A 27,581-nucleotide genomic window follows, 5' to 3' on the forward strand; every position below is an offset into this window, starting at 1 on the left:
CGTTTAGATAATATCACTACCTTCAACACCTCTGTGTTCTTTTCTTGGTGACATCTTTTGATTATCTGCTCCTATCACTGCTTGCTTGTCCCTACAACCACACCACCACCCCCCCTTCTCTCCCCTCACCTCCACCCCCACCACCCCCCACACACACACACACAACTTAAACCAGCTTATATTTCAGCCCCTCCTAATATTCACTCAGTTCTGTTGAAGGGTCATGAAGACTCGAAACGTCAACTCTTTTCTTCTCCCCCAATGCTGCCAGACATGCTGAGTTTTTCCAGGTAATTCTGTTTTTGTTTAATGTTAACTTGTAATCCCCACAGATAATGATGGTCTCTTCTGGTTTCAAGACATGGGCTATGAGTGCTGCCCATTCCAAAAATTGAACTGGCTGAATAATACCCAGCTTCTCTAAACAGTTTAATTCAGTGCCAGCCTTGTCCCACAGGGCATAATACACAGGCCTGGCTTTAAAAAAAAGAGTTGCTTCAGAGTCACCATAGATCTTAGCCTGCAGGCCCTTGATTTTCCCCTGTTCCTCTCGAAAGACCTTGTCATATTTCTTTAGCAGCTCTGGGGTCCTCCAGCTGTCAGCTGGAAAATTTCAGACCAATTAAATTTGATTTCTTTTAACGAATCATGACCTAGAAGGCTTCGCACTTTATCTTCCACAACAATCACGGAGCTATGCTGTCTGGTGCTTGTGATAAACAGGTACAGTGGTAATACCTTTCACTTGTATGACCTCACCAGTATACATTTTCAATTTGGCTAAAGTCTGCAACACATTCAATTGTTGAGCACCCTTGTTTAAATATTTGAATGTGTGCTCCCCAATTACAGTGGTTGATGCCCCAGTATCCACTTTCATAACCAAAAATTTTCCATTGATCTGCAGAGTAACAGTGATTGGCTCTGTTTTCCCTACTTTCACATTAAATAGAGAACAAGCATCGGAATTAGTGGTTTCTGGTTCTTCCACATTATGTACTTCACTCAGTTTAGTTTGCTGCCTGGGAGTCTGTCTCAATCCTGCTTTACACTGCTTCAGTATGTGCCCTCTTTAATGACAATAATGGCACTCCACCCCTTTAAAATGGCAAGTTTCAGGGATATGGTTACTTGCACATCCGTAACGATTCATTTTCAGATTTGCGGCTGAGCTGTCTCCTGCATACTTTAAAACTTTTCGGGTAACAGGGACTGTCTCTTGCTTTGTGGCTGACTTCCTGGTCCCCACCCCACACTCGGTGGTCTGTTCCCGCCCTAAGTGGAAAATGGTGCCATTTTGTACACCCTGTAAGGCCTGCGAATCCTGCTCAGTGCTTTCCATCAGAAGCCACCATTTCCTTTTAAAGTTGATATTTACTACAGCTAATAACCCGTCGTTGAATGGAATCATCATGCACACTACAGACCAAGTGATCTTTAACATATCATTTAGGGTCTCCCCAAATCAGAGTGTTCGGTTAGCTGTTTTAACTTCCCTACGTACGAAGCTATGGTCTCTCCTGGGGCTCTTACTCTCAAATTAAATTTGAGCATCGCTTGATTACAGATGGTTTGGGTTGAAAGTGATCCTTTATGAGATCTACTAATTCGCTGAAGCTCTTCAGGTCAACAGCATTCAGGCAGTCAAACTACAGATTAAATTATAAATTTTACTCCCACAAGTTTAGGAGAATTGTTTTCCTTTCTTCTTCCACCGTTATTTCGCCTGTTGGAAAAAGAAACCAAAGCGTTCTATATTCTGACTACCATCCTCTGTGGATGAGTCAAAGGAGTCAATCCTGCCAAAAAGTGGTAAACCTGGTGTGTATATTTTCCCTTTCTTTTGTTTAAGACAAGATACTCACATTCATTGGGCAAGGGACAGCACCGGAACTAATTTATCCTCATCACCGGTTATTATGGACTTTATTTTCCAGGCAGGTTTCTCATAGGAAACAGTGAACTTTATTTACAGGGCTTCAGCAGCAGATACATGCTTCCATCAAGATCCACAAGCCGGCACGAGCTCCACCCCGAAGGTTCTCTGTGCTTCGGGCTGATTCATTCACATTGTCATGTGATACTACACAGTACAATAAGTCTTAAAGCTACAGTCACTACATTCCTTAAAGCTACAGTTACTACAATATGACAGTTCTAACTTTTCCCAGTTCTGATTAAAAGCCACACACAGACCTGAAATGTTATCTCTGTTTCTCTTTCTACACAGATGCTGCCGAACCTAAGTTTTTTTTTCCCCCAGGATTTTCCATTTTTATTCTCCAATTCCTTCACCAGTTGGCCTGAATTTTTTATCTGTACTTTCACCTCTCCCAGGAGATTACATAGCTGGGCAGTATATATTGTGTAATGTCCCAGTATGGGGGGAGAGTTGGATGGGCAAGAGGGCCTATTCCCATCAGCCATTGCTCCTATGTTCATAGCACACTGGTAACCCATGCTGAGTCCATTTGATGATGGTGGTGGATGGTGGGGAAATTAGAGGATTATTACGATTACTGTTGTTTAATTCAGACTCTGAGCTCATGTTTATCTTCAACATTTTGCAGCTTTTGATTAGGTGACCAACACAGACGACAGGCAGAATGGCCTCCTTCTGTACAGCAACTATTTTACAATTCTATGGTTTGTAATGGTAGGTTGTGGTGCAACAGTGAAATCTTCTAGAGTATAATGAAAAAATAGGGGCATTCACTTAAACATTTTTTCCAGTTCAGTCTGAGGGAATACGAGTTTGTTTGCTTTTATTATTCATTCCATTTCTCATGATCTTATGTTCATGGATGTGGGCGTTGCTCACATGGATGTATTTATTGCCCATTCTTACGTGCTTTTGGGAAGATGGCGGTGAGCTGCCTTATTGAACCATTGCAATCTGTGTGGTGTAGTTACACCCACAGTGCTGTTGGGGAGGAGTTCCGGGGTTTTGACCCAGTGACAGTGAAGGAACGGCGAAGTAGTTTCAAGTCTGGTGTGTGACTTGGAGGGGAACTTGCAGATGGCAGCATTTCCATATGCCTATTGCCTTTGTTCTTCTAGATGGTACAGGACACAGGTTTAAAGGTGCTGTCGAAGGAGGCTTGATGAAGGAATTGCTGCAGTGTGTCTTGTAGATGGTACACACTGGTGGCACTGTGTGCCAGTGGTTAAGGGAGCGATTGTTTAAGGTAGTGGATGGGGTGCCAAGCAAGTGGACTGCTTTGTCCTGGATGGTGTTGAGCTTCTTTAGCGTCGTTGGAGCTGCATTCATCCAATGGGGTGTATTTTCAATTTATTTTTACGTATGAATAGTGTCAGCATAGGGGTACATGCAAAAGGGAGAATCTAATTGCTTTCGCTTCAATGCGACACATAACCGAGGGCCTATGTTTGGTGCAAAGAGGATTATTTTGGAGTGAAAGACCCGGACACTGTTTTAAGCTGAGCCAACTGTTTTTTTAAAACCTACTAACATCTATTTCCAGTCTGAGAATACACCATGGGCATTTACTAGCATTTTAATATAACGAGTGATGGTGTATATGAAATGCACCAAATATTTTAATGTAAGAAGCAACATTATTTATGTACAGAATGCAGTATTTTAACAGGGCCTAACACCAGTTGTTAACAAAAATTAGCATTTGAAATTTCTCAGGATCATTGTCCGAATTGGTATTTGGAGCTGGCACAGATGTGGCATCGATAGCACAATACTGTGTTTTCATTATAAACCCAGACAGATGAAATCCCCTGTTCCCACAGTGAAGCACTTGTATATACAGATCATAATGAACATTGTTCTGTTTATATCACATATTTAGAATAACATGAATCTGAATACACAAACCAAGCATCAACAATGCTTTCCTATTTGTAATGGAAAGAAGGACAAACATGCTTGGTGCCTTTTTTTTGGCAAGGCTCACTCAGTTATGTGACACAATCATGTCTTGGAATTATAGGGCTGAATTTTACACAGGGTGGGGGCGGTGCGATCCTGCCTTTGCTTGGCTAGTTCTACCCTTTAGCTATTAAATACCCTTTAATTGGCTAGGGATGAGATGTCCTCCTCTCACCAAGTAGTCCCGCCTCAGCGAGTTGCTGCTCAATTGAGAGGCCGGCAGCTCTCACGTACCAGTAGCGCCACCATGAGCATTGGTCACTGCTAGGACTGCAGCGACTACAGTGGATAGGAAGGCATTCAGCTTTAAAAACGGGATACAAGCTGAGATTGGGGTCTCATCAGGGCCAGGCTGACACGCCACTTTAAGGGGTTGGAGGGGTGGGGGTCGAGGGCATAGTCCGAAAGGGTAAGGGGAGAACTTGGAGGGGTTCACACCTTGGGAGGTGGGGTGTGTCATCTGTTGGGCAGAGGCTACCCAAAGAGGAACCCCTAGCCCCCAACAGCCTGGCATAAGGCTCTCCAGATAGACAGGTGACCAGGATTCAGTCTCTGCTGCAATGGGTAAAATCCCTGTGGCGGCAGGAAGTAGCCCTTAATTGGCCACAAGGCCTTCAATTGGTCCATGGGCAGACAGGCCACCCAACCTGCTGTTCGTAAAATACCTGCAGGGTCAGGCAGGCAGGTGATGGGTATGGCGCCATTGGCCTGACGCTCAAGTTTACACCTTCCCTGCCTGTCCCTGAAGGTTGTGGGGGGAGTAATGTTCAGCCCATGGAATCTTCCTGCACAGTAGGAGGTCATTTAGACCATTGTGCTTGTTCTGGCTCTTTAAAAGATCTGGTTAATTAGTCCCACTACCCTTTGCTCTTTGCCCATAGGCCCACAAATGTTTCCTTATCAAGTACTGATAGAAGGATTGAGAACCAGCGGACTCGATTTGAAGTGATCGGGAAAAATCTTCCTTAACCTTGTAAGTCGGCTAATCACAACTTCTCCAGTCTCAGCCACAAAACTGAAGTTCCTCATCTCTGGTGCCAGTCTGGTAAATCTACTCCGAATCCTCTCTATTCTAATAAACTACGAGTGGGCTGATTCCATACTTGAGGAAGGATGTGAGGATCCTCGACAGAGAGCAAAGGAAGATGAGGGTTTTTAGCTACAAGGTTAGGTTGGAGAAGCTGAGGTTGGTCTCCTTGGAGCAAAGGAGAGTAAGGGGAGATTGGGTAGAGGTGTACAAGATTATGGAAGGTCTAGATAAAGGTAGACAAAGAAAAGCTGTTCCCATCCGCTGATGTACAAAGACGAGCAAACACAGGTTTTGGGCAAGGGGTGCAGGGGAACGTAAGGAATAACTATTTTAAGCAGCAAGTGTAATGACCCAGAACTTCGTCCCTATGAGGATGGAGGAAGCAGAAACAATCAATGATTTCAAAAGGTAATTGGATGGGCACTTGAGGGAAATAAACTTGCATGGTTACAGGGATACAGCGGGTGAATGGGACTAAGTGAGTTGCTCTACATCCAGTGCAGAGCTGGCATGAACTCAGTGGGCTAAATGGCCTCCTTTTCTGCCATAATGATTCAGTGATTCCCCCACTATTGCCAATCACATCCACCCAAAGCTAAAAACTAGGAAACACAGTCATCTTCTGGGAAAATCCTCAGGGTCGGGGAAGATAAACCCTGGTGAGACTGTCAAAATAATTAATGAGAGAGATGCATAATAGACAAATTCAGACGCAGTCTTAGATGGTTATCTGACCCTTTTATCCCCAGATGACGTTTCCCCTGCCTCAGCATTTCACTGCTGAATGTGAAATCAATTGCTGGAATAAGCACTGGGGTTTTTCAGCCACAGGCTGTGCATTCATGAAGAATATATAATTTACTGCTTCCATCTGTTCCCCAAACTGGGACACGAAGTTCAACTAACAATCAAAACCCTTTTCACTATCGTACAAAATTACCCCCTAATGTTATTTGTGTGTTTCTAGAGGAAAAATAAATTAATTAAAAACTGTGAAAATTAGAAACAGTTGACTCTCTAATTGTAACCATTTATATACCATCAGTGTACCTGTCTCATGTTCCTTTACTTAAATCTTTAATCACACCCTTTGGCCTTGCACCATCATCCCTTTTGTTCTTTAATCACTCCTGCTTTCCAGCCAATCGCAGGCCTTTCTGTTTGTTCTTTCCTCCCCTTCCCCCTGTCTCTACACTTGCTGTATTCAATCCCTTCACAATCTCCCAGTTCTGATGAAAGCCATGAACTGAAAGGTTAACGCTGTTTTTCTCTCTCTCTCACACACCACAGAAGCTACCTGACCAGCTGACTGTTTTCCAGCATTTTCTGATTGCATTTTAGATTTCCAGCATCTGCAGTATTTTCCCCGCTCTCTGACTGTTCCCCGCTTGTGGATGTAAAGATTTCTGTTTATCTACTGATGTTATGTGCCAACTGATACCAACAATGCCAATGGTGGGGTGGGGGTGGGGAGTCACGAGTATGCTGTGTACTGAGCAGCGATCTGTGACAACAGTCAGCACTGGGTCAGTAACAAGCGTAATGAAAAACAATTAGAGGAGATGGGTGCCAAGTTTATTGGCATTGTGACATGACTAGAGAAAGAAAGCAAATGCCAGGATTTAGCTGAGTGGTTAAGGAGAGAAAGAGGTTGCCAATGTTACATCAAATCACACCGAGTCTTCAACACAGAAACAGGCCATTTCACCCAACTAGTCAATGCCAGTGTTTATTCTCCATACAAGCCTTCTCACATCCTAATTCATTTCACCCTATCTGCATATCCTTCTATTCCTTTTACCCTCATGAGTTTTGTAGTAATTAAGGTTTTATTTAGCGTGTAATGTATCTTTAAGAATAATACTTGTTAGGCAAGGTCACATGATCTGTAGTAACAATAGAAGAGTAGCGTGGGCTACCTCAGCAGTGTAGAGATAGACATGGAGTTGAAAGCACACGTACAGCTGCTGCTGAGTATATTGTGAATAAACTTAAAGTTTCCACCCAAGAAGTGTCTGCTGATCAACTCTATCACTAACAGTACAACTCGGCCACCCTACAACAAACTGGTGATGAGGATAAAACAGGATTGAACAGAAGAAATCAAGTTAGAAAGAAATCAGCACTGCACCTTGCCCTGCTTGGTTGTGAGTAGCAAGCTCCATTAGAATTAAAGTTATCCCCTCTCAAAATGCCACAATTTGGAGAATTAGTCATTTTGAACCAGCCACAGATGATTGGTCTCAATACATAGAATGCTTCATGTTCTTTTTGCAAGGGAATGAGATTAGGCGGGGTGCTGGGGGGGAAGAGAAGAGGCAAGTGATCTTCTTGAGTACTTGAGGGAGCAAAACCTACAGCTTGATTTGAAATTTAATGCACCCAGGGCCCCAGATTTGAAGAATTTTGATGAATTGGTATTCCTCGTGAAGGGTCATTTTCAACCAAAGCCCTCAGTCACGATGCAGAGGTTCAGGGTTAATTTGTGAAAGGGAGCCCCAGGTGAGACAATTGCATGTGACGTGGCAAATTTGAAGCAGCTAACGGCACACAGAGTTCAGTACGATTCTGAACTACATGCTCAGAGATTGTTTAATGTGTGGTGTGAAAGAGAACTCTATTCAGAAAAGATTATTCTCTAACGTGATTCTGGATTCCAAGAAGGCCATGGAAAGTGCAATAAGAGATTCAAAAGCAATACAGGGTGCACAAAATGACACCATCCTCCACGTTGGGTGGGAAACCTCAGCCGAAGGAGGTGTGAAAAAGCGAGACTCTACCGAGAAGCAGGAAACAGCCCCTGCTAGCCGAAGAATAAAGAAAAATAACTTAGCAACGAAATCAAAGAATAATTTTAGTAGAGATGGAAACAGTCTTTTAGCAATTGGCAGTTTAAAAAAAATCAAATGCTACTATTTTCATAGAACTGGGCATAAGATAAGGCAATACAAGGAAAGATTCAAGCAGACTTGTAAACAGAAGAAGAAGCCCAATGAAATCTACAATATAGAAAGCCTGAAACACCCAAAAAATTCATACATTTACTCGTTTAGTCTGAAAGTTGGAAAGACAGAACCAACATTCGTCACAGTGAAAGTAAGTGGCAAACCTGTTTGAATGGAAGTGGACATGGGAGCTTCCACTACAATAATTGGGGAACATCCCTTCAGACATTTGAATAATGATGAACATCAATTAAATTTAGAAGAAACAGCTGCCAAGCTAAAAACATGTTCAAGTAAAAGGCATAAGCAAAGTAACTGTCCATTTGGGAGCCAAGCAGCATAGCTACCCGTGATGGTGAAGGGCCAAGCCTCCTGGGGTGAAATTGGTTAAAGGAGATTAAGTTAGAACGAGCTGAAATTTTCCATTTGAGAGCAAGTAGCTACTAGAGCTACTCAAAGTACACCACTGTCTTTATGGATGAACTGGGGAAAATCCAGGGCCGGCAGGCCAAGATTCATGTAGATCCAATAGCAACTCCTCGCTTCATTAAAGGTGAGACCAATACCATTCGCACTGCGAGAAAAAGTCGACATTGAACTGAACAGACTAGAGAAACTGGACGTTATACAACCTGTTCAGTTTTCAGAATGGTCAGCACCCATAGTCCCCATCCTTAAACCTGACCAAAGCATCCGAATTTACTGAGACTACAAACTGACAGTTAATAAAGTAGCTACACTAGACAGGCACCCCATTCCAAAAATCAAAGACCTGTATGCCAAGCTGGCAGTAGGGACAATGTACACAAAGCTTGACATGAGTCATGCTTATCAACAATTAGAGTTAGATAATGCCTCCCGGGAATTTGTCACAATTAATACCCACATATATTGTACCAATATATGATTGACTTTTGGTGTCTCTTCAGCTTGCTCCATCTTTCAGAGAACAACGGGAAGCTTACTGCAGGGGCTGTCCCAGGTTGTAGTCTATTTCGACAATGTATTGATGACAGGATTCACTGAAGAAGAGTATTTGGCAAACTTAGAAGTCTCAAAACGTTTCTTGCAAGCTGGAGTGCATTTAAAAAAAATGAAAAGTGCACATTCCAAGCGAGGGAGGTAATCTATTTGGTTCACCGGGTAGATTCACAGGGCCTCCACCTGGTTGAGGAGAAAGTGAGAGCCATAAGAGAGGCACCTGCGCCAAAGAACGCCTCAGAGCTCAAATCATTCCTAGCTTGCTTGGTGTTTCCTAATACTTATAACCCCTCAGTTCCCGTATCACACTTGTAAATCTTTTTTTTTGCACCCTTTTCAATGCCGCTATCCCCTTTTTATAATATGAAGGCCAGAACTGTGCACAGGTGGTATAAGGCTGCTAGATGTTCCAGAAGGTGAGATAGATGCCAGTGATGGTGATATGTGAAATAGCTGAAAGCGGAGGGAATGATTGGCTGAGAAGTATCTGGAGACATGTAGGTGCTTGTCAGTCGACTGGGACTATGACAGATAACGAGAGACATTTTGGAACAACAGCATATAGTTTTGTCTAGAGTGTCCACTTGAGGGGAGCCTGAACCATGAAGGAAAGAATCTTAGAGCATGCGGATCAATTTTAAAAGATGAGATAGAACTCAGTTGTAACTCTAAGTGAAAATTGTGGAGGTCGTGCATTGACAGCAGAAAGAATAACAGGCATTGTGGGTCGCCAATTGAATGACCAATTTGAAACTCAAGTTTCAAGCAGTCTGTTCAGGTCTATAGAGACCAACAAATACAACAACAACTTGTATTTATACGGTGCTTTCAATGAAGTAAAATGCCCCAAGGCACTTCACAGGAGTAGTCAAACAAAATTCGACTTCAGGAATCAATGTTGAGTTCAACACTTTCAGATGAAAACCGCTGGCTCCCATTTGATTAAAAAGCAGCTGCTGATAATGGGTGGGACTGACCAGCCCCACTGAAAAGTCAATGGGCTTTTGGCTGGGCCGCAGAATTTCCCGTGGAGGGTCCTGCCACGGCGGGGCTGGAAAATCCCGGCCATTGATTCTGGACCCAGTTTTTGTTTCTTTACCCGTTTCGTTACCATCCCCTTTTTGCCTTGGGCCACCGAACTTTTGTCATTCTCTCTCATTCTTTCACGGGGTATGGGCATCACTGGCTAGGCCAGCATTTATTGCCCATCCTTAAATGTCTCAGGAAAGTGGTGCACCATGGTGAGCCGCCTTCTAGAGCCACTGCAGGCCCACGCGCTGTGGGTACAACCACAGTGCTGTTCAGAAGGGAGTTGCAGGATTTTGACCCAGCCACAGTGAAGGAACGGCGATATGGCCCTAAGTCAGGATGGTGCGTGGCTTGGATGGGAACTTGCAGGTGGTGGTGTTTCCATGCATCTGCTGCCTTTGTTCTTCAAGATGGTAGAGGTTGTGGTTTTGGATCACTCTTGCCTTCCACCCTATCACAGGTCTTTCCCTTTTGTATTTTCCTCCCCTTTCCCTGCCTCTGTACTTCTTAAAACCTGTTCAACCTGGAACATTTTCTAGTTCTGACAAAGGGACTGAACATGTTTCTCTCTTCACAAATATTGGCCAATCTACTGAGTATTTCCAACATTTCCTGCTTACATTTAAGGTTAGACATTCAGCTACATAAGGAGACATAAGGACAGATGACCAAAAGCTTGAGTCAAAGAGCTAAGTTTTAACACACTCCTTAAAAGGAGAGAGAAATGGACAGAAAGAGAGATTAGGGAGGAAATTCCAGAGTTTAGAGTCCAGTTTGTTGCAGTCAGTAAGGAGCAAGTCATTGTCTTGTGAATGTGTATAACATATAAATGCATTCCTACACACTTCATAACGTCACCCTACTCTGTCCCTGCCTCTCCTCAGCTAATGTGCAAACCCTCATCCATGGCTTACCTCTAGACTTGACAGGGAGGAAAATGGAGACTGAACTGATCAAACACCACAAAACTGACAGTGACTGGGACATAAACTCCATTTGATTCTCATTGCATTGAATTGACATTCCTGTGCTATCCAGCCTCTCATCCTTCACCCTCCATAAAACTAAACACTCTGCAGCTTTAGCTGCACCAAGTCCCATTCACTTATCACCTGGTGTTCACTCATCTATATACTAGTTCTCAGTTAAGTGGTGCCCTCATTTTAAAATTCTCACCCTGGTTTTCAAATCCCTCCATGGCCTCACCCCTTTATCTCTGTAACCTCCTCCGGCCCTCCAACCCTCAGATCTCTGCACTCCTCCAATTCTGGCTTCTTGAACATCCCTGATTTTCATTGCTTCACCATCGACGGCCATGCCTTCTGGTGTGAAAGGTATGAAGCTCGGGAACTGACTCCCTAAAACCTCTCCGACTCTCTACCACTTTTTCCTCCTTTAAGAAGCTTCTACCTTACAACAGTGACACTTCAGAAGTAATTAACTTGTTGTGATGCTCTGTGGTCATGAAAAGCACTTTAGAAATGCAAGCATTTTGTTTTTTGTTCCTTATACAAATCTACCTCTTCGTCCATGCTTTTGATCATCTGCCTTAATATCCCCTTATACAGCTTGACATCAAATTTTGTTGCATTACGTTCTTGTGAAGTTCCGTGAGTCATTTTACTACGTGAAAGGTGAGGTGCAAAAGCAAGTTGTGCTTGCCGCTGCATTTGACAATGAAAGAGTTTTCAAATCAGGTGACAACTCCTGATTCAGATGAACACGCAAAGGTGTGAACTTTCAATTGGTTTTTCTCAAGTTTGCAGCTGTTTCTCTTCAAAACATAAATTAGTCATCCGCCAGCCAGTTCAATTTGCAGCCAACTCCAAAACAATCCAGTGAAATATAACAATGGATTTACGAACGGACATCATTTACATTGTCATCTGTGCCCCAGGGAGGGAAGTAAAGGAAGGAAAGAACCTGGGCTGATTAAATGACAACAGACCGATAGCGACTGGAGATAAACACCATTTGATCCTCATTCCATTGATGCTCAGTCAAGTTAAAGTGAAGAAGAAAAATGAAGGAGTGGTCTTTAATTCGCCTGCTGTGATTAGAAGTTGTGCTGAAGCAGGGAGAGAGGAGGCTTTTGTGGAATGTAAACACCAGCACAGGCCTGTCGGGCCTACTTCTGTGCAGCAAATTCAATGTGACGACAGCTTAGTTTGCGTTTCTTCTGGCGTCTTGATTCAGAAATAAATCATAGAATTTAACAGCATGGAAAGAAACTGTTATTTCAAGCAGGGCATCCCAGGCCTGCTTAAAGAACATCTCCCACTCCGATTCTTCCCTCAATTTTTTGAAATATTTGCTTTGCTGTTTCTAAAAGAATCATGTGACATGATCCTGGCCATCAACGAGAATTCCCAGATTTACCTGTATTCCAACATACAGAGGAACTCCCCAAATGCTGAGAAATGCAGCCATGAAATTGAATGAATGTATGTGTTAAAAAGAGAGTGCGGTAAGGTTTGGAATACACTGCTTGTTGGAAGACAAAGCCTGACCTTCTAATAACCATTGAGGAGCAGGAAGGAAACGTCAAAATAAGACTTCCCTTGACAGAAAACCAATCATATTCAAACATGCAATGACATTCAGCTGCCTGATTTCCCTCTTCTGTAATTGCTAACCTACTGCGAAATGGTGTCACTGCAACAGGAAATGTCCATCTAATTAGATTTGAGGCAATTTAATTTATATTGAATTACATAGAACGTACAACACAGAAACAGGTCAGTCAGACCAACTGGTCGATAGTGGTACTTATGCTTCAAGCGAGCCTCCTCCCCCCCTACTATGTCTAACCCTATTTGTTTCTTCTGTTATTCGAACATGGGATGTGGGCATGGCCAGCATTTATTGCCTATCCCTAATGGCCTTTGAGAGGGGGTAGTGGTGAGCTGCCTTCTTGAACCACTGCAGTCCATGTGGTATAAGTACACCCACAGGGCTGTTAGGGAGGGAGTTCCAGGATTTTGACCCAGTGACAGTGAAACAACGATGAAATATTTCCAAGTCAGGATGGTGAGTAACTTGGAGGGGAGCTTGCAACTGGTGGTGCATCCACATGGCTGCTGCCCTTGTCCTTCTAGGCAGTAGAGTCTCAGGTTCAGAAAGTGCTGTTGAAGGGGATGAGATGCTGCAATGCATCTTTATCGCAAGAGGATTTGAATACAGAAGTAGCAAAGTCTTGCTACAATTATATAGAACTTTGGTTAGACTGCACCTGGGGTACTGTGTGCAGTTTTGGTTCCCTTACCTCAGGAAGGATATAGGGAGTGCAACGAAGGTTCGCCAGGCTTGTTCCTGGGATGGTGGGACTGTCTTATGAAGAGAGATTGAGGGAACTGTGCCTGTATTCTCTAGAGTTTTGAAGAATGAGAGGTGATCTCACTGAAACCTGCAAAATACTTAAAAGGGTTGGACTGGGTAGATGCAAGTAAGATACTTCCCCTGGCTGGGAAGTCTAGAACCAGGGGACACAATTTCAAAATAAGGGGAAAGCCACTTAGGACCAGAATGAGGAGAATTTTTTTACTCAGAGGGTTGTGGATCTTTGGAATTCTCTACCCCAGAGGGCTGTGGAAGCTCAATATTAGAGTATGTTTGAAGCAGAGATTGACAGGTTTCTAAATACCAATAACAAAGGGACATGGGGATAGTGTGGAAAAAGGCAATGATGTGGATGATCAGCCATGATGGTATTGAATGGTGGGGCATGCTGAACAGGGTGAATGGCCTACTACTGCTCCTATGTTCCAATCTGGCAAATACGTCTAACAGGACTCGGCCAGCTCAGTCAGCATTGGTGCTACCAAGCCACCCCTGATGATGGACATTGAAGCCCTCGTCCAGAGTACATTGTGTCTTTGTCATCCTCTGTGCTTCTCCCAACAGGTGTTCAATATGGAGTATAAACTTTTCAGCTGAGGGAGGGTGGTAGATGGTAATCAGCAGGAGGTTTCCTTGACCATGTTTGATTTGATGTCATGAAACTCCCTTGGGTCCACAGGCAATGTTGAGGATACCGAGAACCACTCCTCCCGACTGTATACCACAGTGCCACCACTTCTGCTGCATCTGGACATAGCCAGGGATGGTGATGGTGGTGTTTGGCACAGTCTTTAAGGTATGATTCGGTGAATGTGATGGCTGTGAGTTGACCAGTCTGTGGGAAAATTCTCCCAATTTTGACATGTGTCCAGGTGTTAGGAGCACTTTGTAGGTTCAACTAAACACAGTATGCCTTCGCCATGTCTGATTTTATTCTTATTGTACTGTGTCATAGCTCTTTGATTCAACTGAGTACTTGCTAGGCTATTTCGGAGAGCAGTTAAAAGTCAACCTCATTGCCAAGGGGTTGGAGTCACATTTAGGAAAGATCAAGTATGAAAACAGATTCCCTTCCCCATGAACCAGATAGGTTTTCACAATTCAGCAGCTTCATGAAACCAGCTTTTAAAAAAAATTCCCGATTTATTTAATTCATCGAATTCATTTCCCCTACTGCTGTTTTGGGATTTGAATTCATGTCTCCAGATTACTTCTCCAGGCTACTGAATTACTAGCCCAGTAACGTAACCATCATACTACCGTAACCTTGTTGCATGTGCTTACTTTATATCACTAGGTCAAAGTGAAGAGTTATCCCAAAAAGGCATGAGATCCATGCATATTTGGTTGGTCAAACTGATCTGCAAGGGGGGATTGTTTATTCACCTGTACTGTTTTCTCACTAACTTCCAGCCTTGTGTTCTACAGTGGACAAACCTCTCAGCCATGTGTCTGTGCAAACTGCTCATCAACATTCAAAGCATCACTTTCCACAGTCATAACACAATGAGGCCTATGCATCCATAAGACCTGATCAGATAGAAGAAAAAGAGAGTTTTACCTTTGTATCATCCTTTTCAGAACACCAGGACATCCCAAAGTACTGAATAGCCAATGAAGTAATTTTTGATGTTTAGTCACTGTTGTAATGCAAAAAGCAAGTTCCAAAATCAGAAATATGATGATGGCCAAATCATCTGCCATTATTTTATTTTTAAACGATGGTTGGCTGAGGGATAAATATTAGGCCCAAAACACAGGATATTTCCCCTGTATTTCTTCAAAATAAAGTCATGGTATCTATTACATCCACCCGATAGGACAGGCGAGGCCTCAGTGTACATCTCTTCTGAAAAGATGGCACTGGAGACAACCTAGATTATATGCTCAAGTCTGTAAGGAAGGGGTTAACAGACTGCCTCCTCATCCTGGCCCTGAGAGTAGAAGGCACCAGCAAACCACCACTGACAAAAAAACTGCCAAGAGGAGAGCTCAGAGCAATGTTTCTTATTTGAAAACAGGTTACAGTGATATGGAGTGAATTAAAGAGAACATTTTACACTGCATAGAACAATCTACACTGAATAGGACACTCTACATTGAAATAGAGCAGTTAATTGCAGCAAATTGATCGAAGCCAGAAAAATAAATCACAGCGAGGGGGGGGGAAGAAGTCCTTACATAGCTAATCCAATGTAGGACAACTTGGGAACACGCCTACCAATCAACAGCCGATCATGCACCCAACTAACTAATCCGCATCCAGAAGAGGTTTGTGCTCTTTCACAAACTGTATTCTGTATGCAAGAGGCCAGTTAGCTCATTTGGTGAGATGGCTAACAAGTAGTTCAGTATAACATCATAGCACAGGTTTGATTCCTGTTCTGGTTGAGGTAGAGTTGGGACTTCCATCCTCATCCTGGCCCTGAGAATGGAAAGCAACAACAAACCACCACTGACAAAAAACTGCCAAGATGACAGCTCAGGATGAAGCATAAGTAGACAATGAATTGAGGACCTGCCTTCAGGCTGAGCACATTTGATATTCTACATATAAACCCCCAAAAAAGTCCCTCACAGTAGTATTTAAAAAGGAAGACAGGGGATACTTATCGACAGGCAACGCTAGTAAAGGTAGACAGAAGATAGTGTTAGGAAATAGAGATAGTATAAGCAAGTTATATTTGTATTTGTGGGTGTTCAGAATGAGCCTTAGCTTTAAAGTTTAAGTTTGATTTGTATTTCTGTATTTTTGTGTTATGAAAAGATCAAATTGAGTTTTAGTTTCACTTTAAAAAGGTACCTGCATTTCTAATGAGTTTTACAACTGTAACAGAAATTAAGCAAACACAACAGTAGAAAAACTGGGCTGTCGCCTAGCAACAGGGGTCCAGAGAGGCAGGTCCGTCCCATGTACACACACACAGAAGAAATGAGAAACAGCAGTTTGATTTGGAAACTGTTTGGGTTCAGTTGGTTTTGAATACAGCTGCCAAGCAGAAGCAACCTAGAAGGGACAGATAGCCAGTTCCAAGCTAAAGTTGGTTGAAAGTAGTTGCTAGAGAGAGACTGGAGTGAAATATAGCAAGTCCCAAGCTAAAGGAAATAAAAAACCCAAAATCCAGGGAAGTGAAACAGGAGAAAGCCCGAAGCAGACCTTCTAGTCAAAGGAAGGGCAGGAACCTGGAAAAGATCTGGTAAGTGAAGTTAAGAGTGAGGGGCAGAAAGAAAGGCTCCAAGCTTCAGATTTAAAGAGACAAAAGCTGCAGAAAGCAGATTTAAAGCGACAACAGCTTTCAAGAGGCCAGAAGGTCCAAAGAGACAACTAAAGGTCTGTAACTCTTTGCTATGTACTGTTGACAGCTGAGTCAGAGTGAGAGAGTGCATGGAAGATGGCTTGAATGCAAGTGGTGACCCAGGGGAGGGGAACATCGGAGGAGAGTTCAAAACCCTGGAGGCAAACCATTACGGAAGGTGACAGTTTGTGAGAAGATTCCAAGGAAAATTCTTGGAAATTGGAGATTGGAAACCCTTGTGTGAAAGACAGAGTTCACTGAGACTGGTTGGCTCACAGTGTGACAAGCATCTGGGGAGAGTTGAGGAGAGATCTATAACATCTGTCCGGAGTGGTATATGTCACTTGGTTTCAGAGTGCGGTGTGTCTGACCATGGGTCGCTAATTGGTTTACGTGAACTGTGCTTACTGTGAACATTAAGGTATAAGATAGCTTTTGTAACATACGTTATCCTTACAAATCTGTATATTTCATTAAATGTATAGTTGTGGGTGAAGGGACATTGTAATATAGTTCATCTTTTACTGTTGAATAAACATTTTATGCTTTTGTTAACTCCAGTGACTCTGTTCAGTAGCCCCTCTCTACCTATCTAAACAAACAAATAAAAGTTAGGATCTATCCAGCTGGGTTCCAACCTGGGGCCAGGCTTATCCAGTGGTAGCCTCAGCTGGGGATCATAACAATAAAAATCAACAGGAAGAGTCCCAGTGAACCAAGCAGGAAGATCAGGGTAACTGTTTGATTTAACTAAAACTGTTTTATTTAAAATTCTCATAAAGAAGGTGTTTGATTAAGTGAGAGGTTCTTAAATTCGGAGTCTAAGACCAAGGTAAAATCACCTACAAGTCACTGGAGTGGGACTTGCCATTGAAGTGCTGGATAGCCAGAACCAGTTCCTGGATAAGTATTATATCGCACTCGATTTATTTTATCTGTGTAAAATAAGCCTCATCTATCTGTATTAATGGAACCAATTCAAGTGGCTGAGTTGAGAATTGGAGAATTCTAATGTGAGAAACACTTGACCAAAAAATGATCAAAGTTAAAGCAGCCTTCAACTAACTTATTCTTAGCACAAAATTTTTTGTGGCTAACGCATCCCTTAAGATTCACATGAAAATGCATTAAATAGCCAAGTGGTGTTTATGGAACTGACTGCTGCAGTGAGCTGCAGAGTCACTAGAGGGAGCTGTAAACTATTTGTAATGAGGTAAACGTTCCCACCAAATTCTGTCTAAATACATGACCTAGATGTAGATCACTCATGATAGGTACACTTTCTGGCACCTTAAATGGTTTATCAGTTGCCAACATGGAGAGTCTCAAGAAGCTGGGGCTGTTCTCCTTGCAGTAGAGAAGGTCAAGGAGAGATTTAATAGACCTGTTCCAAATCATTAAATAAAGGAGAAATTGTGTTCAGTGGCAGAAGGGTTGCCAACCAGAGGCCACAGTTATAAAATTATTGGCAAAAGAACCAGGAAGACTTGAGAAGAAATCTTTAAATGCAGCCAGTTTCCCAAAGCCCTGCACATATTTTTCCTTTTCAAGTTTATATCCAGTTCCCTTTTGAAAGTTACTATTGAATCTGCTTCCACCACCCTTTTAGGCAGCGTATTCCAGATCAGAACAATTGGCTGCATTAAACATTTCAACCACATATCAGCAATTTTTAAAAAGGAGAATTTGCATTAACAACATGCCTTCCTCGATGTTAGATCATCCCAAAGCATTCAGCAGCCAATGAAGTACTTTTGAAGTGTAGTCACTGTTCTAATATTGGAAATGTGGCAGCTAATTTGTGTACAGCAAATTCCCACAGGCACCAGTGAGATAATGACAAGATAAAACTTTTTTAGTGATGTTGGTTGAGCTACAAGGTCAGATTTGAAAAGCTCTCTCAAAGGAGATTGAGGGGGGTTTTGATTGGGGGGGGGGGGTTACAAGATTATGACAGGTTTGGATAAGGTTGATAAAACTGTTCCTGTTAGTTGATGGTACAAGGATTAGGGAACATAGATTTAAGGTTTTGGGCAAGAGATTTGGGGTTGAGGGGGGAGAACATGGGGAAGAACTTGTTTATTTTTTTTACACATAGCAAGCGGTAATGACCTGGAACTTGCTATCCACGAGCATGCTGCAAGCAGCGATGATCAAAGGTTTCAAAAGGAAATTGGATGAGCACTTGAAGGAAATAAGCTTGCAGGGCTATGGGGACAAAGCAGGGGAATGAGATGAACTAGCTTGCTCTACAGGGAGCTGGCATGGACTCAATGGGGTGAATAGCCTCCTACTGTGCCATAAATTAATCCATGTTGCAAAGATATGGAGCCAAGGCAGATGTGATGGAGTTAAGATGCACATCTGCCATTGAATGGCAGAACAGGCTTGAGGGGCTAAATGTCCTTCTTCTGCCCCGATGAACCTGAAGACCTGGCAGAGCTGCAGGTTCCAGTGCCAGAGAAAAGACAGGATCCAGCCGCTCTTCATAATCCAATAACAGTTTCCTGTCACAGCAGCTACAGCAGAAAATAATGTGCCAAAAGACTCAAAAATGCTGAACAGGAGGCCTTTTGTCGGTGAGGAACTGTCCACACAATTATACGTTAGGAGAGAAAGTCGCTGAATCTAATATTGACCCACGACCAATTTGTAATCTTTGCAGCAATTACTTGCTTCCCTAGTCCCAAGTCAAGCATTTCTGGTTCAGAGCTGTACGTTTTCAGGTGTTTTATCGATCTAAATTCAATTACCCTGCCTTAGATCAGTCTTCATCCATAAAATCTCCACCCATTCATTGCCAAGAAGTCCAGTCTGTAATTCACATCTACTTACATTTAATGGTGACAGTGGTTGGGAGTCAATTCATGTTATGTGATCATCTGGGTAGGGCCTACGTCCGATGTAGATTGTAAGGCCGTAGGCTGATGATCCAGGGCTTTCTGGTACACCCTGCCTGCACACAGCCTGTTCACAGAATTAAACTGCCTCCCTCATCCACTCCTCTGTTTGAAGACAGTGTCACACTTCAAATGTCATACTATAAATTTCAGCATCACACTTGACTTTGATGGTTTTTTTTATTGCAGTTTTTTCACCCCTCTGGGGGAATCACTTGGTTTTGGGTGGGGTGGGGAAAGTATGGCCAGAATTTTTCAGCCCCTCACACAGGCAGGATCTTCCCATCCCACCGGTGTGAATGGAGATTTCAATGGCTCACTGGGCCCATCACGGTTGGGGGGGGTTGGCGGGTGGTGATGCTGGGAAGTTCCAGCCTACTTATTGTGATATACAAATAACAGAAGTACAAATATTAGAAAAGGAATGAGCCAGGCAGACTAGTCAATCAGCAATGCTCTAACATAAGCCCAAACAGTAGACATTTAACGTGGATGACAAGTCAATTCACTAAATCAGCACTTTTTTCAATAACTACTGTAACTACTTTAGCAAGCCAGAAATGAGGCCATAGATAACTCAGCTATAACACTGATACATCATTATTCTACAACAACTTGCATTTATATAGCACATTTAATGAAATAAAACACCTCAAACTGTTTCACAGGAGGGTTAGTGAACTAACCTTGACCCTAATCTACAGAAGCGCACAAGAAATAGGAGGAAAAGTAGGCCACGCAGCCCTTTGAGCCTGCTTCACCATTCAAGAAGCTCATGCCTGATCATCTACCCCAGCTGCACGTTTCAGCACTAACCCCATATCGTTTCATTGCCTTCGAGTCCAAAAAATCTATCAATTTCTGTCTTGAATATACTCAACGATTGAGCATCCACAGTAGATCTGGGGTGGAGAATTCCAAAGATTCACAACCCTTTCAATGAAAATATTTCTCCTCTATATGCAACTGCAGATGAGATGAAGAACAGAAGATGAGGCAGAATTGGGATACCAGGGCATACTACAAAGTTTAGAAGAAGATGTCCAGATATCAGATGATGTTTTAATGACATAAAGAAACAATCATCCTTCCTATGGGCTTTGGATGCCAGTAACATTTTTGAGACTATCATCGATGTACAACACATGGACTTAAAACATATAGAAATGAATGAGCACAACATCACACACATTCAGTCTTGTTTCTCAACTCGAGTACTGTAGCTACTCCGTTTAATGCTGAAATTATAGAATGATATAGCACAGGAAGAGACCATACAGCTCAACAGGTCTGTGACAGCTGCTTAAAGAACTATCCAATTAGTCCCATTCCCCTGTTCTTTCCCTATAGCCCTCTGAATATTTTTGCCTCAATTAATTATCCAATTCCCTTTTTTAAACTTATAATTAAATCTGCTTCCACTGCCCTTTTAGACAGGGTATTCCAGAAAGCAACTCACTACTTGGAAGAAATCTTATCTTAGCTCTGGTGCTTTTGCAAATTACCTTAAGTCTTGGTCTCAAAACAGAAACCTCTGACTTGTTAACAAACACCCGAGCCTTCTGAGCACAACTATGCATCTATCATCTTTGATTTCACTGTCCCATCTGGGATAAATATTACCCAGGTCAACGATTAAAATTCCTCTGCTCTTCTTCAAAATAGTGCCATGGGATCTTTTACTTCTCTCCGAGAGGCCAACTGGGCTTCAGTTTAAAGTCTCATGCGATAGACAGCATCTCTGACGGTGCAGCACTCTCGGAGTTCTTCACTGGGAACATCAGCCTGGATTTTGTGGAGCATAAACTTAAGTTTCTGTCTCAGTGATGAGAGTGCTACCCAACAAAGCAGAGGGAGGCAAAGGGTATATTGCAGTCAGGGTTTTAATGATTACGGTGCTCTTTAAGTGGTGTTTTTTCCATTCTTTCATGGGATGTGGGGGTCACTGGCTAGGTAAGCATTTGTTGCCCATCTTTAATTGCCCTGAGAAGGTGGCAGTGAGCTGCCTTCTTGAACTGCTGGAGTCCATGGCTAGGACAGGCTTGCCTGTGTATCAGAATCCTATTCATCAGTATTCCGTTCTCTTGTCTGGGTTGATAAAACCAAAGCAAATGCAGTACCGCAAATAAGTTCAGCAGATTTTCCAATAGGATAGTTAGTTTACAAAGTGCTCTGCCTGCCCTTGACTGGTCCAAGTACAGTATTAAACTGGGACTATATTTCAGCTTTTGCTGACACGGGGCTGGACAATTGTCCTCCTGACAATTAGCTCTGAGCTTTGGTTTTGCTGACATGGCTGATGGGTCACAGTCTAAGCTGCAAAGTGAATCAAGACATTCAGGAGGTCATTCTCCCTGGTGTCAGAAAGATCGATTTTCTTGGAGGACAAAACATCAGGTAAAGTTTGGCTGCCTAGAACCCCTTAAGCAATACACATGCAGTCTGATCAATGTCTTGCCTGTAGAAATACCAAGTCTAAGAGACTCATTGTTTTGGAGGAGTAGCAGATGTAAATGCACCCTTCAATGAAGTAACAGAGGTCACTGTATCTATGAGGCAACATCCTGCCTTCCTCCAATCTAGCGTCCTGTGCATTCCCAATTTCCTTCACTCCGTCAATGCCAGCCATGCTTTCAGCTGCCTGGGCCCTAAGCTCTGAAATTCCCTCCATCTCTTCACCTCTCTACCTCTCTCTCCTTTTGTAAGGTGCTCTTTGATCAAGTTTGATCTGTCCTGATATCTCCTTATGTGGCTCAGTGCACAATTTTGTCCGATAATCCTCATTTGAAAGGCCTCATGGTATTTTACGACATTGTAGAACTGGAGGTTACAGAGATGGAGAAGGGCAAGGGAATTCTAAATTTAAGGTGTTACTGAACCGAGAACCAATATTCATAGCAAGGTGCATTTGGATACGACAAGTCCAGGGATTACTCTCCTCTGCAATATTTTTTCCATATCCTCTCAGTTTTTGAGGCACACCTCAGCATACAAATTTTTGAAATCATGGACATTACAAAGGGTATTAAGTGTAGCAGCAGCAAGCTGAATCACAGCTTCATAAAAATTACAGCCTAGAAGGAAGTCACTTGATCCACTGTCCCTGTGTCTTGTGTCAGTTATTAATTAAGAGCTATCTTCTCCTTAGTTATAACAGTTACTACACTTCAAAAGTACTTCATTCATTACAACGCACTTGGAGGAGTCCGGAGCTTGAGAAAGGCGTTATACAGAATTCATTTGCCCCATCTACCTGCATCCCATTTAAAGTCATAAAGGTCTACAGCACAGAAAAAACCCATCGAGTCTGCACCTAACAAGTACCTAACTCTTCTAAACCCATTTTCCAGCACTAGGCCCATAGCCTTGTATGCCATGCAAGTGCACATCCAAATACTTCTTAAATGTTATGAGGGTTTCTGCCCCTACCACCCTTTCAGGCAGTGAGTTCCAGATTCCCACCACCCTCTGAGTGAAAAAATTCCTCCTCACATCCCCTCTAAACCTCCTGCACCTTACCTTAAAATCTATGCCCCCGGTTACTGATCCCTCCACCAAGAGGAAAAGTTCCTTCCTGTCTACCCTATCTATGCCCCTCATCATTTTATACACTTCAATCATGTCCCTCCTCAATCTCCTCTGCTCCAGGGAAAATAACCAATCTCTCCTCATAACTAAAACTCTCCAGTCCAGGCAACATCCTGGTAAATCTCCTCTGCACTCTCTCTAGTGCAATCACATCCTTCCTATAATGCGGATTCCAGAACTGCACTCAATACTCTAGCTGTGGCCTAATCAGTGTTTTATACAGTTCCAGCATAACCTCCCTGCTCTTGTATTCTATGCATCGGCTAATAAAGGCAAGTACCCCATATGCCTTCTTAACCATCTTATCTACCTATCCCGCTACCTTAAGGCTCTCTGCCTATTTCCCATATCCTTTCATATGGCTCTTTTTCAAATACTTATACAATTCCATTTTAAATTACATTATAATTTCTATCTCAATAGTTGTCATAAACCATCTCATAATCCAATAACCCTATATTCTCCTAGTGATATTTTTTATTCATTCACAGGATGTGGGTGTCACTAGCAAAGCCAACATTTATTATCCTTAATTGTCCTCGAGGTGGCGGTAGTGAGCTGCCTTCTTGAATACAACTGATGGCTTACTAGGCCATTTCAGAGGGCAGATACAAGTCAACCATGTTACTGTGGGTCTGGAGTCACACACAGGCCAGGCTGGGCAAGGACTGCAGGTTGCCTCCCCCCAAGTACGTAGTGAACAAGATGGGTTTTTAAACCAATCTGGTAGCTTCATGTACACCATTACTGATACAATGTAACCTCTCAAATCTGGAATTCAGAAATCCAGAAACACCAGTTGTCTGGAACTTATTGAGAGCACATACGCAACTCCAGGACTGGCCACTTGTGGTGCTGTGACAGAGTTAACAGTATGGCCCTCATGGTTATTAATTGTACCTCCAAGCTTTTCCAGACATGACTGTGATTCTGATTACAACTTAACATTGCATGCAAAATGCTGGACAGAGGTAATTGCCAGAAGTCTTTCACTTTTCTAAGAATTGGCAAGCAATTTTCTCCAGGTTATATTTGCATTACTACATGAGTAGCAAAGTAAAATCCATTCAATTGTCTTTCTACTTAACCACTTGCATCTTCCCATCATTTTGGTTAGGACCCATCAAGAGAGAGGTTATTGGTGCAGTTAAGGCTTTGCTCACCCAATGTTTCCCCATTCCATACCATCAAGATGAGGTACAGCCACGGGTTAACATTCACAGCGTACTCACAGCTCACAAACTCTTACCCTTGTAGCCAGGCCATCCTTACAGTGCAGACTTATCCCACATTCATCTGTTATTTCAGACAAGTCTTCATCTTCGAACTCCTCCAAACTAATGTCATGAGTTAACCTGTAGCGACATAATTGAGAACAGACCAAGTCAGCACAAGTCCGAATGCTAGATGACATTGAGAAACTGCTCTTCTGCACACAGTGGCACCATTCTGTAGTCCTTCTGCCTTAATATGCAGACATATGCTTGTATTGCAGTGTCTCAGTGGGCAGCACTCTAACCTCTTGAGCCCTAAAGTTGTTGCTTCAAGTCCCACTCTAGGGACTTCAACAACAAGATCTAGGCTCACACTACTGTGCAGTGCTGAAGGATTGCTACACTTCTTCGTGCCATTTTTCCAATGAGATGTTAAACCAAGACCCTATCTGCTTATTCATATGGAGATAAAAGATCCTGTGGTGCTATATATCCCTCAACCAACAGCATCAAAATAAATGATCTGGTCATTGCTGCATTGTTGTTTGTGGGATCTTGCAAATTGGCTGCAGCATTTCCTACATTGCAACAGTGACTACACTTCAAAATTACTTCAGAATTTTTAGGATTATGAAAGATGCTATATAAATGCAAATTCTTTTCATCATTGTCCAATAAGTTGAACAAATTGGTTTATGTTTAATAAATATATTCTATTCTAGACATACCTCGTTTTAATGTTTAACTGATTGAGGAATTAGAGTACCAAGGGAGAATACTTCTTTAAATTTCATTCCAGTGACAACTTTAACAATCTCGGGTCACAGAAAGTCAAGAATCCAATCAATTTCCGCTCTGAATTTTAGCTACAATCTTATAACAAATTACCTTTCCATGCCAATATACCATTTCTGCTTCACAAACATAAAAGTAATTGGATATATACTTAGAAAGGAAATATTTGCAGGGTTTTGGGAAAAGCATAGTGGAGCAGGGCTAATCAGATTGCTGTTTCAGAGTGCTGGCACAGGTATGATTTTTATTTATTCATTCACAGAATGCAGGCTTCACTGGCTGAACCAGCACTATTGTCCATCCATAGTTGCCCTTGAGAAGCTGGTGGTCAGCTTTCTTGAACTGCTGCAGTCCATTTGGCGTAGGTACACCCACAGTGCTATTAGGGAGGGATTCCAGGATTTTGACCAGCAAAGGAACGGCGATATACTTCCAAGTCAGGATGGTGAACGACTTGGAGGGGAATTTCCAGGTGATGGTGTACCCATCTGTCTGCTGCCCTTGTCCTTAAAGATGGTAGTGGTCGTGGGTTTGGAAGGTACTGTCTAAGGAGCCTTGGTGAATTCCTGCAGTGCATCTTGTAGATGGTACACACTGCTGGTACTGTGCATTGGTGGTGGAGGGAGTGAATGTTTGTGAATGTGCCAATCAAGCAGGCTGCTTTGTCCTGGATGGTGTCAAGTTTCTCAAGTGTTGTGGGAGCTGCACTCAACCAGACAAGTGGAGACTATTCCATCACACTCCTGACTTATGCCTTGTGGATGGTGGACAGGCTTTGGAGAGTCAGGAGTTGAGTTACTCATGCAGGATTCCTAGCCTCTGACCAGCTCTTGTAGCCACAGTATTTATATGGCAAGTCCAGTTCAGTTTCTAGTCAATGGTAAACCCCAGGATGTTGACAGTGGGGGATTCTGTGATGGTAATGCCATTGAACATCAAGGGGCGATGGTTGGATTCTCTCTTGTTAGTGATGATCATTGCTTGGCACTTGTGTGGTGCGAATGTCATTTTCTACTTATCAGTCCAAGCCTGGATATTGTCCAGGTCTTGCTGCATTTGGACATGGATTGCATCAGTATCTGAGGGGTTGTGAATGATGCACATTGTGCAATCAGTGAACATCCCCACGTCTGACTTTAAGATGGAAGGGAGGTCATTGATGAAGCAGCTGAAGATGGTTGGGCCGAGGACACTACCCTGAGGAACTCCTGTAGTGATGTCCTGGAGCTGAGATGACTGACCTTCAACAACCACAACCATCTTCCTTTACGCTAGGTATGACTCTAACCACGGGAGAGCTCTGACTCCAGTTTTTCTAGAGCTCCATGACACCACACGCAGTCAAATGCAGCCTTGATGTCAAGGGCAGTCATTCTCACTTCACCTCAGGAGTTCAGCTCTTTTGTCCATGTTTGAACCAAGGCTGTAATGAGGTCTGGGGCTGAGTGACCTGGCTGAATCCAAACTGGGCATCGGTAAGCATGTTATTGCTAAGCAAGTGCCACCTGATAGCACTGTTGATGATCCCTTCCATTACTTTATTGATGATTGAGAGTAGACCGATGAGGCGGTAATTGGCTGGGTTGGATTTGTCCTTTGTGTACACAGGACATACCTGGGCAATTTTCCACATGGCCAGTAGATGCCAATGTTATAGCTGTACTGGAACAGCTTGGCCTGGGGTGCGGGGAATGGCCTCTTACCATGCTGTATGATTCTAACGCCACAACTTTGACTTTTTTTGGAATGTCTTATCTCCATGGACTTATCACCAGGTGGCTTCCTGTAGAGTCTATGGGATTGAGTATCTCCAAGTTAGAATCATAGAAGAATTACAGCACAGGAGGAGGCCATTCGGGTCATTGCATCTGTGTTGGCTCTCTGCAAGAGCAATTCACCAAGTGCTGCTCCCCTGCCTTTTCCCTGTATCCTGCAATGTTTTTCTCTTTAGGATTGAATCTACATCACACTCTCAAGCAGTGTACTCCAGATCCCTACCAACTGCTGAGTAAAAAAAGTTTTTCCTCTGGTTATCGAACCTTCAATGATCGAAAACAGCTTCTCCCTATCTGCTCTGTCCAAATCCCTCAAGATTTTGAACTACTTCATCAAATCTCCTCTCACTCTTCTCTAATGTAATAGGATTTGATATGCTGTATTCTTGCTTTTTGCCCAGCTACTGATGCTGTTTCAATGATCCTGTATAGTACCTAACTACTTTGCCAAGAATTTTCATCGGGGAGATCCTAGTGCCTGAGGATTTGCCTGTTTTGAATAAAGACCCAAGGATGAAAAGAAAAATGTTGTTGGACCTGCAGGTTGAAACATTACAATGTGAGTCTACTGCCACTAGAGGTAGTGCTGGCATAAAATGCCTCTAGTGGCAAAACTCTGTCACTACAGTATTATTCTGAAGGCTTGAATTTAATGATAACACATGGAATGATATGCCCAGTGATCAAAGTTCAGAAATATATTATCCTTTGGATCAGAAATTATCCAGCCCACTCTTTTCTATCTTCAGAATTTCAATTTGCAACATTCAAGTGTCAGCCCTTCC

At 42.8% G+C, this 27,581-nt stretch overlaps 1 protein-coding gene across 2 annotated transcripts in view; it reads right to left on the reverse strand.

Moving 5' to 3' along the window:
* mapk8ip1b (mitogen-activated protein kinase 8 interacting protein 1b) overlaps positions 1-27,581 on the reverse strand; it is a 187,649-nt gene that overhangs the window by 86,679 nt on the left and 73,389 nt on the right. For both annotated transcript variants that reach the window (XM_041197839.1, XM_041197838.1), the window contains exon 2: positions 24,262-24,367. In XM_041197839.1, coding sequence (XP_041053773.1) covers positions 24,262-24,367 — 106 coding nt within the window. The remainder of the gene's footprint in view (positions 1-24,261; positions 24,368-27,581) is intronic.

This window comes from Carcharodon carcharias, chromosome 10, assembly GCF_017639515.1.
Source record: "Carcharodon carcharias isolate sCarCar2 chromosome 10, sCarCar2.pri, whole genome shotgun sequence".
Classification (NCBI taxonomy): Eukaryota; Metazoa; Chordata; class Chondrichthyes; order Lamniformes; family Lamnidae; genus Carcharodon; species Carcharodon carcharias.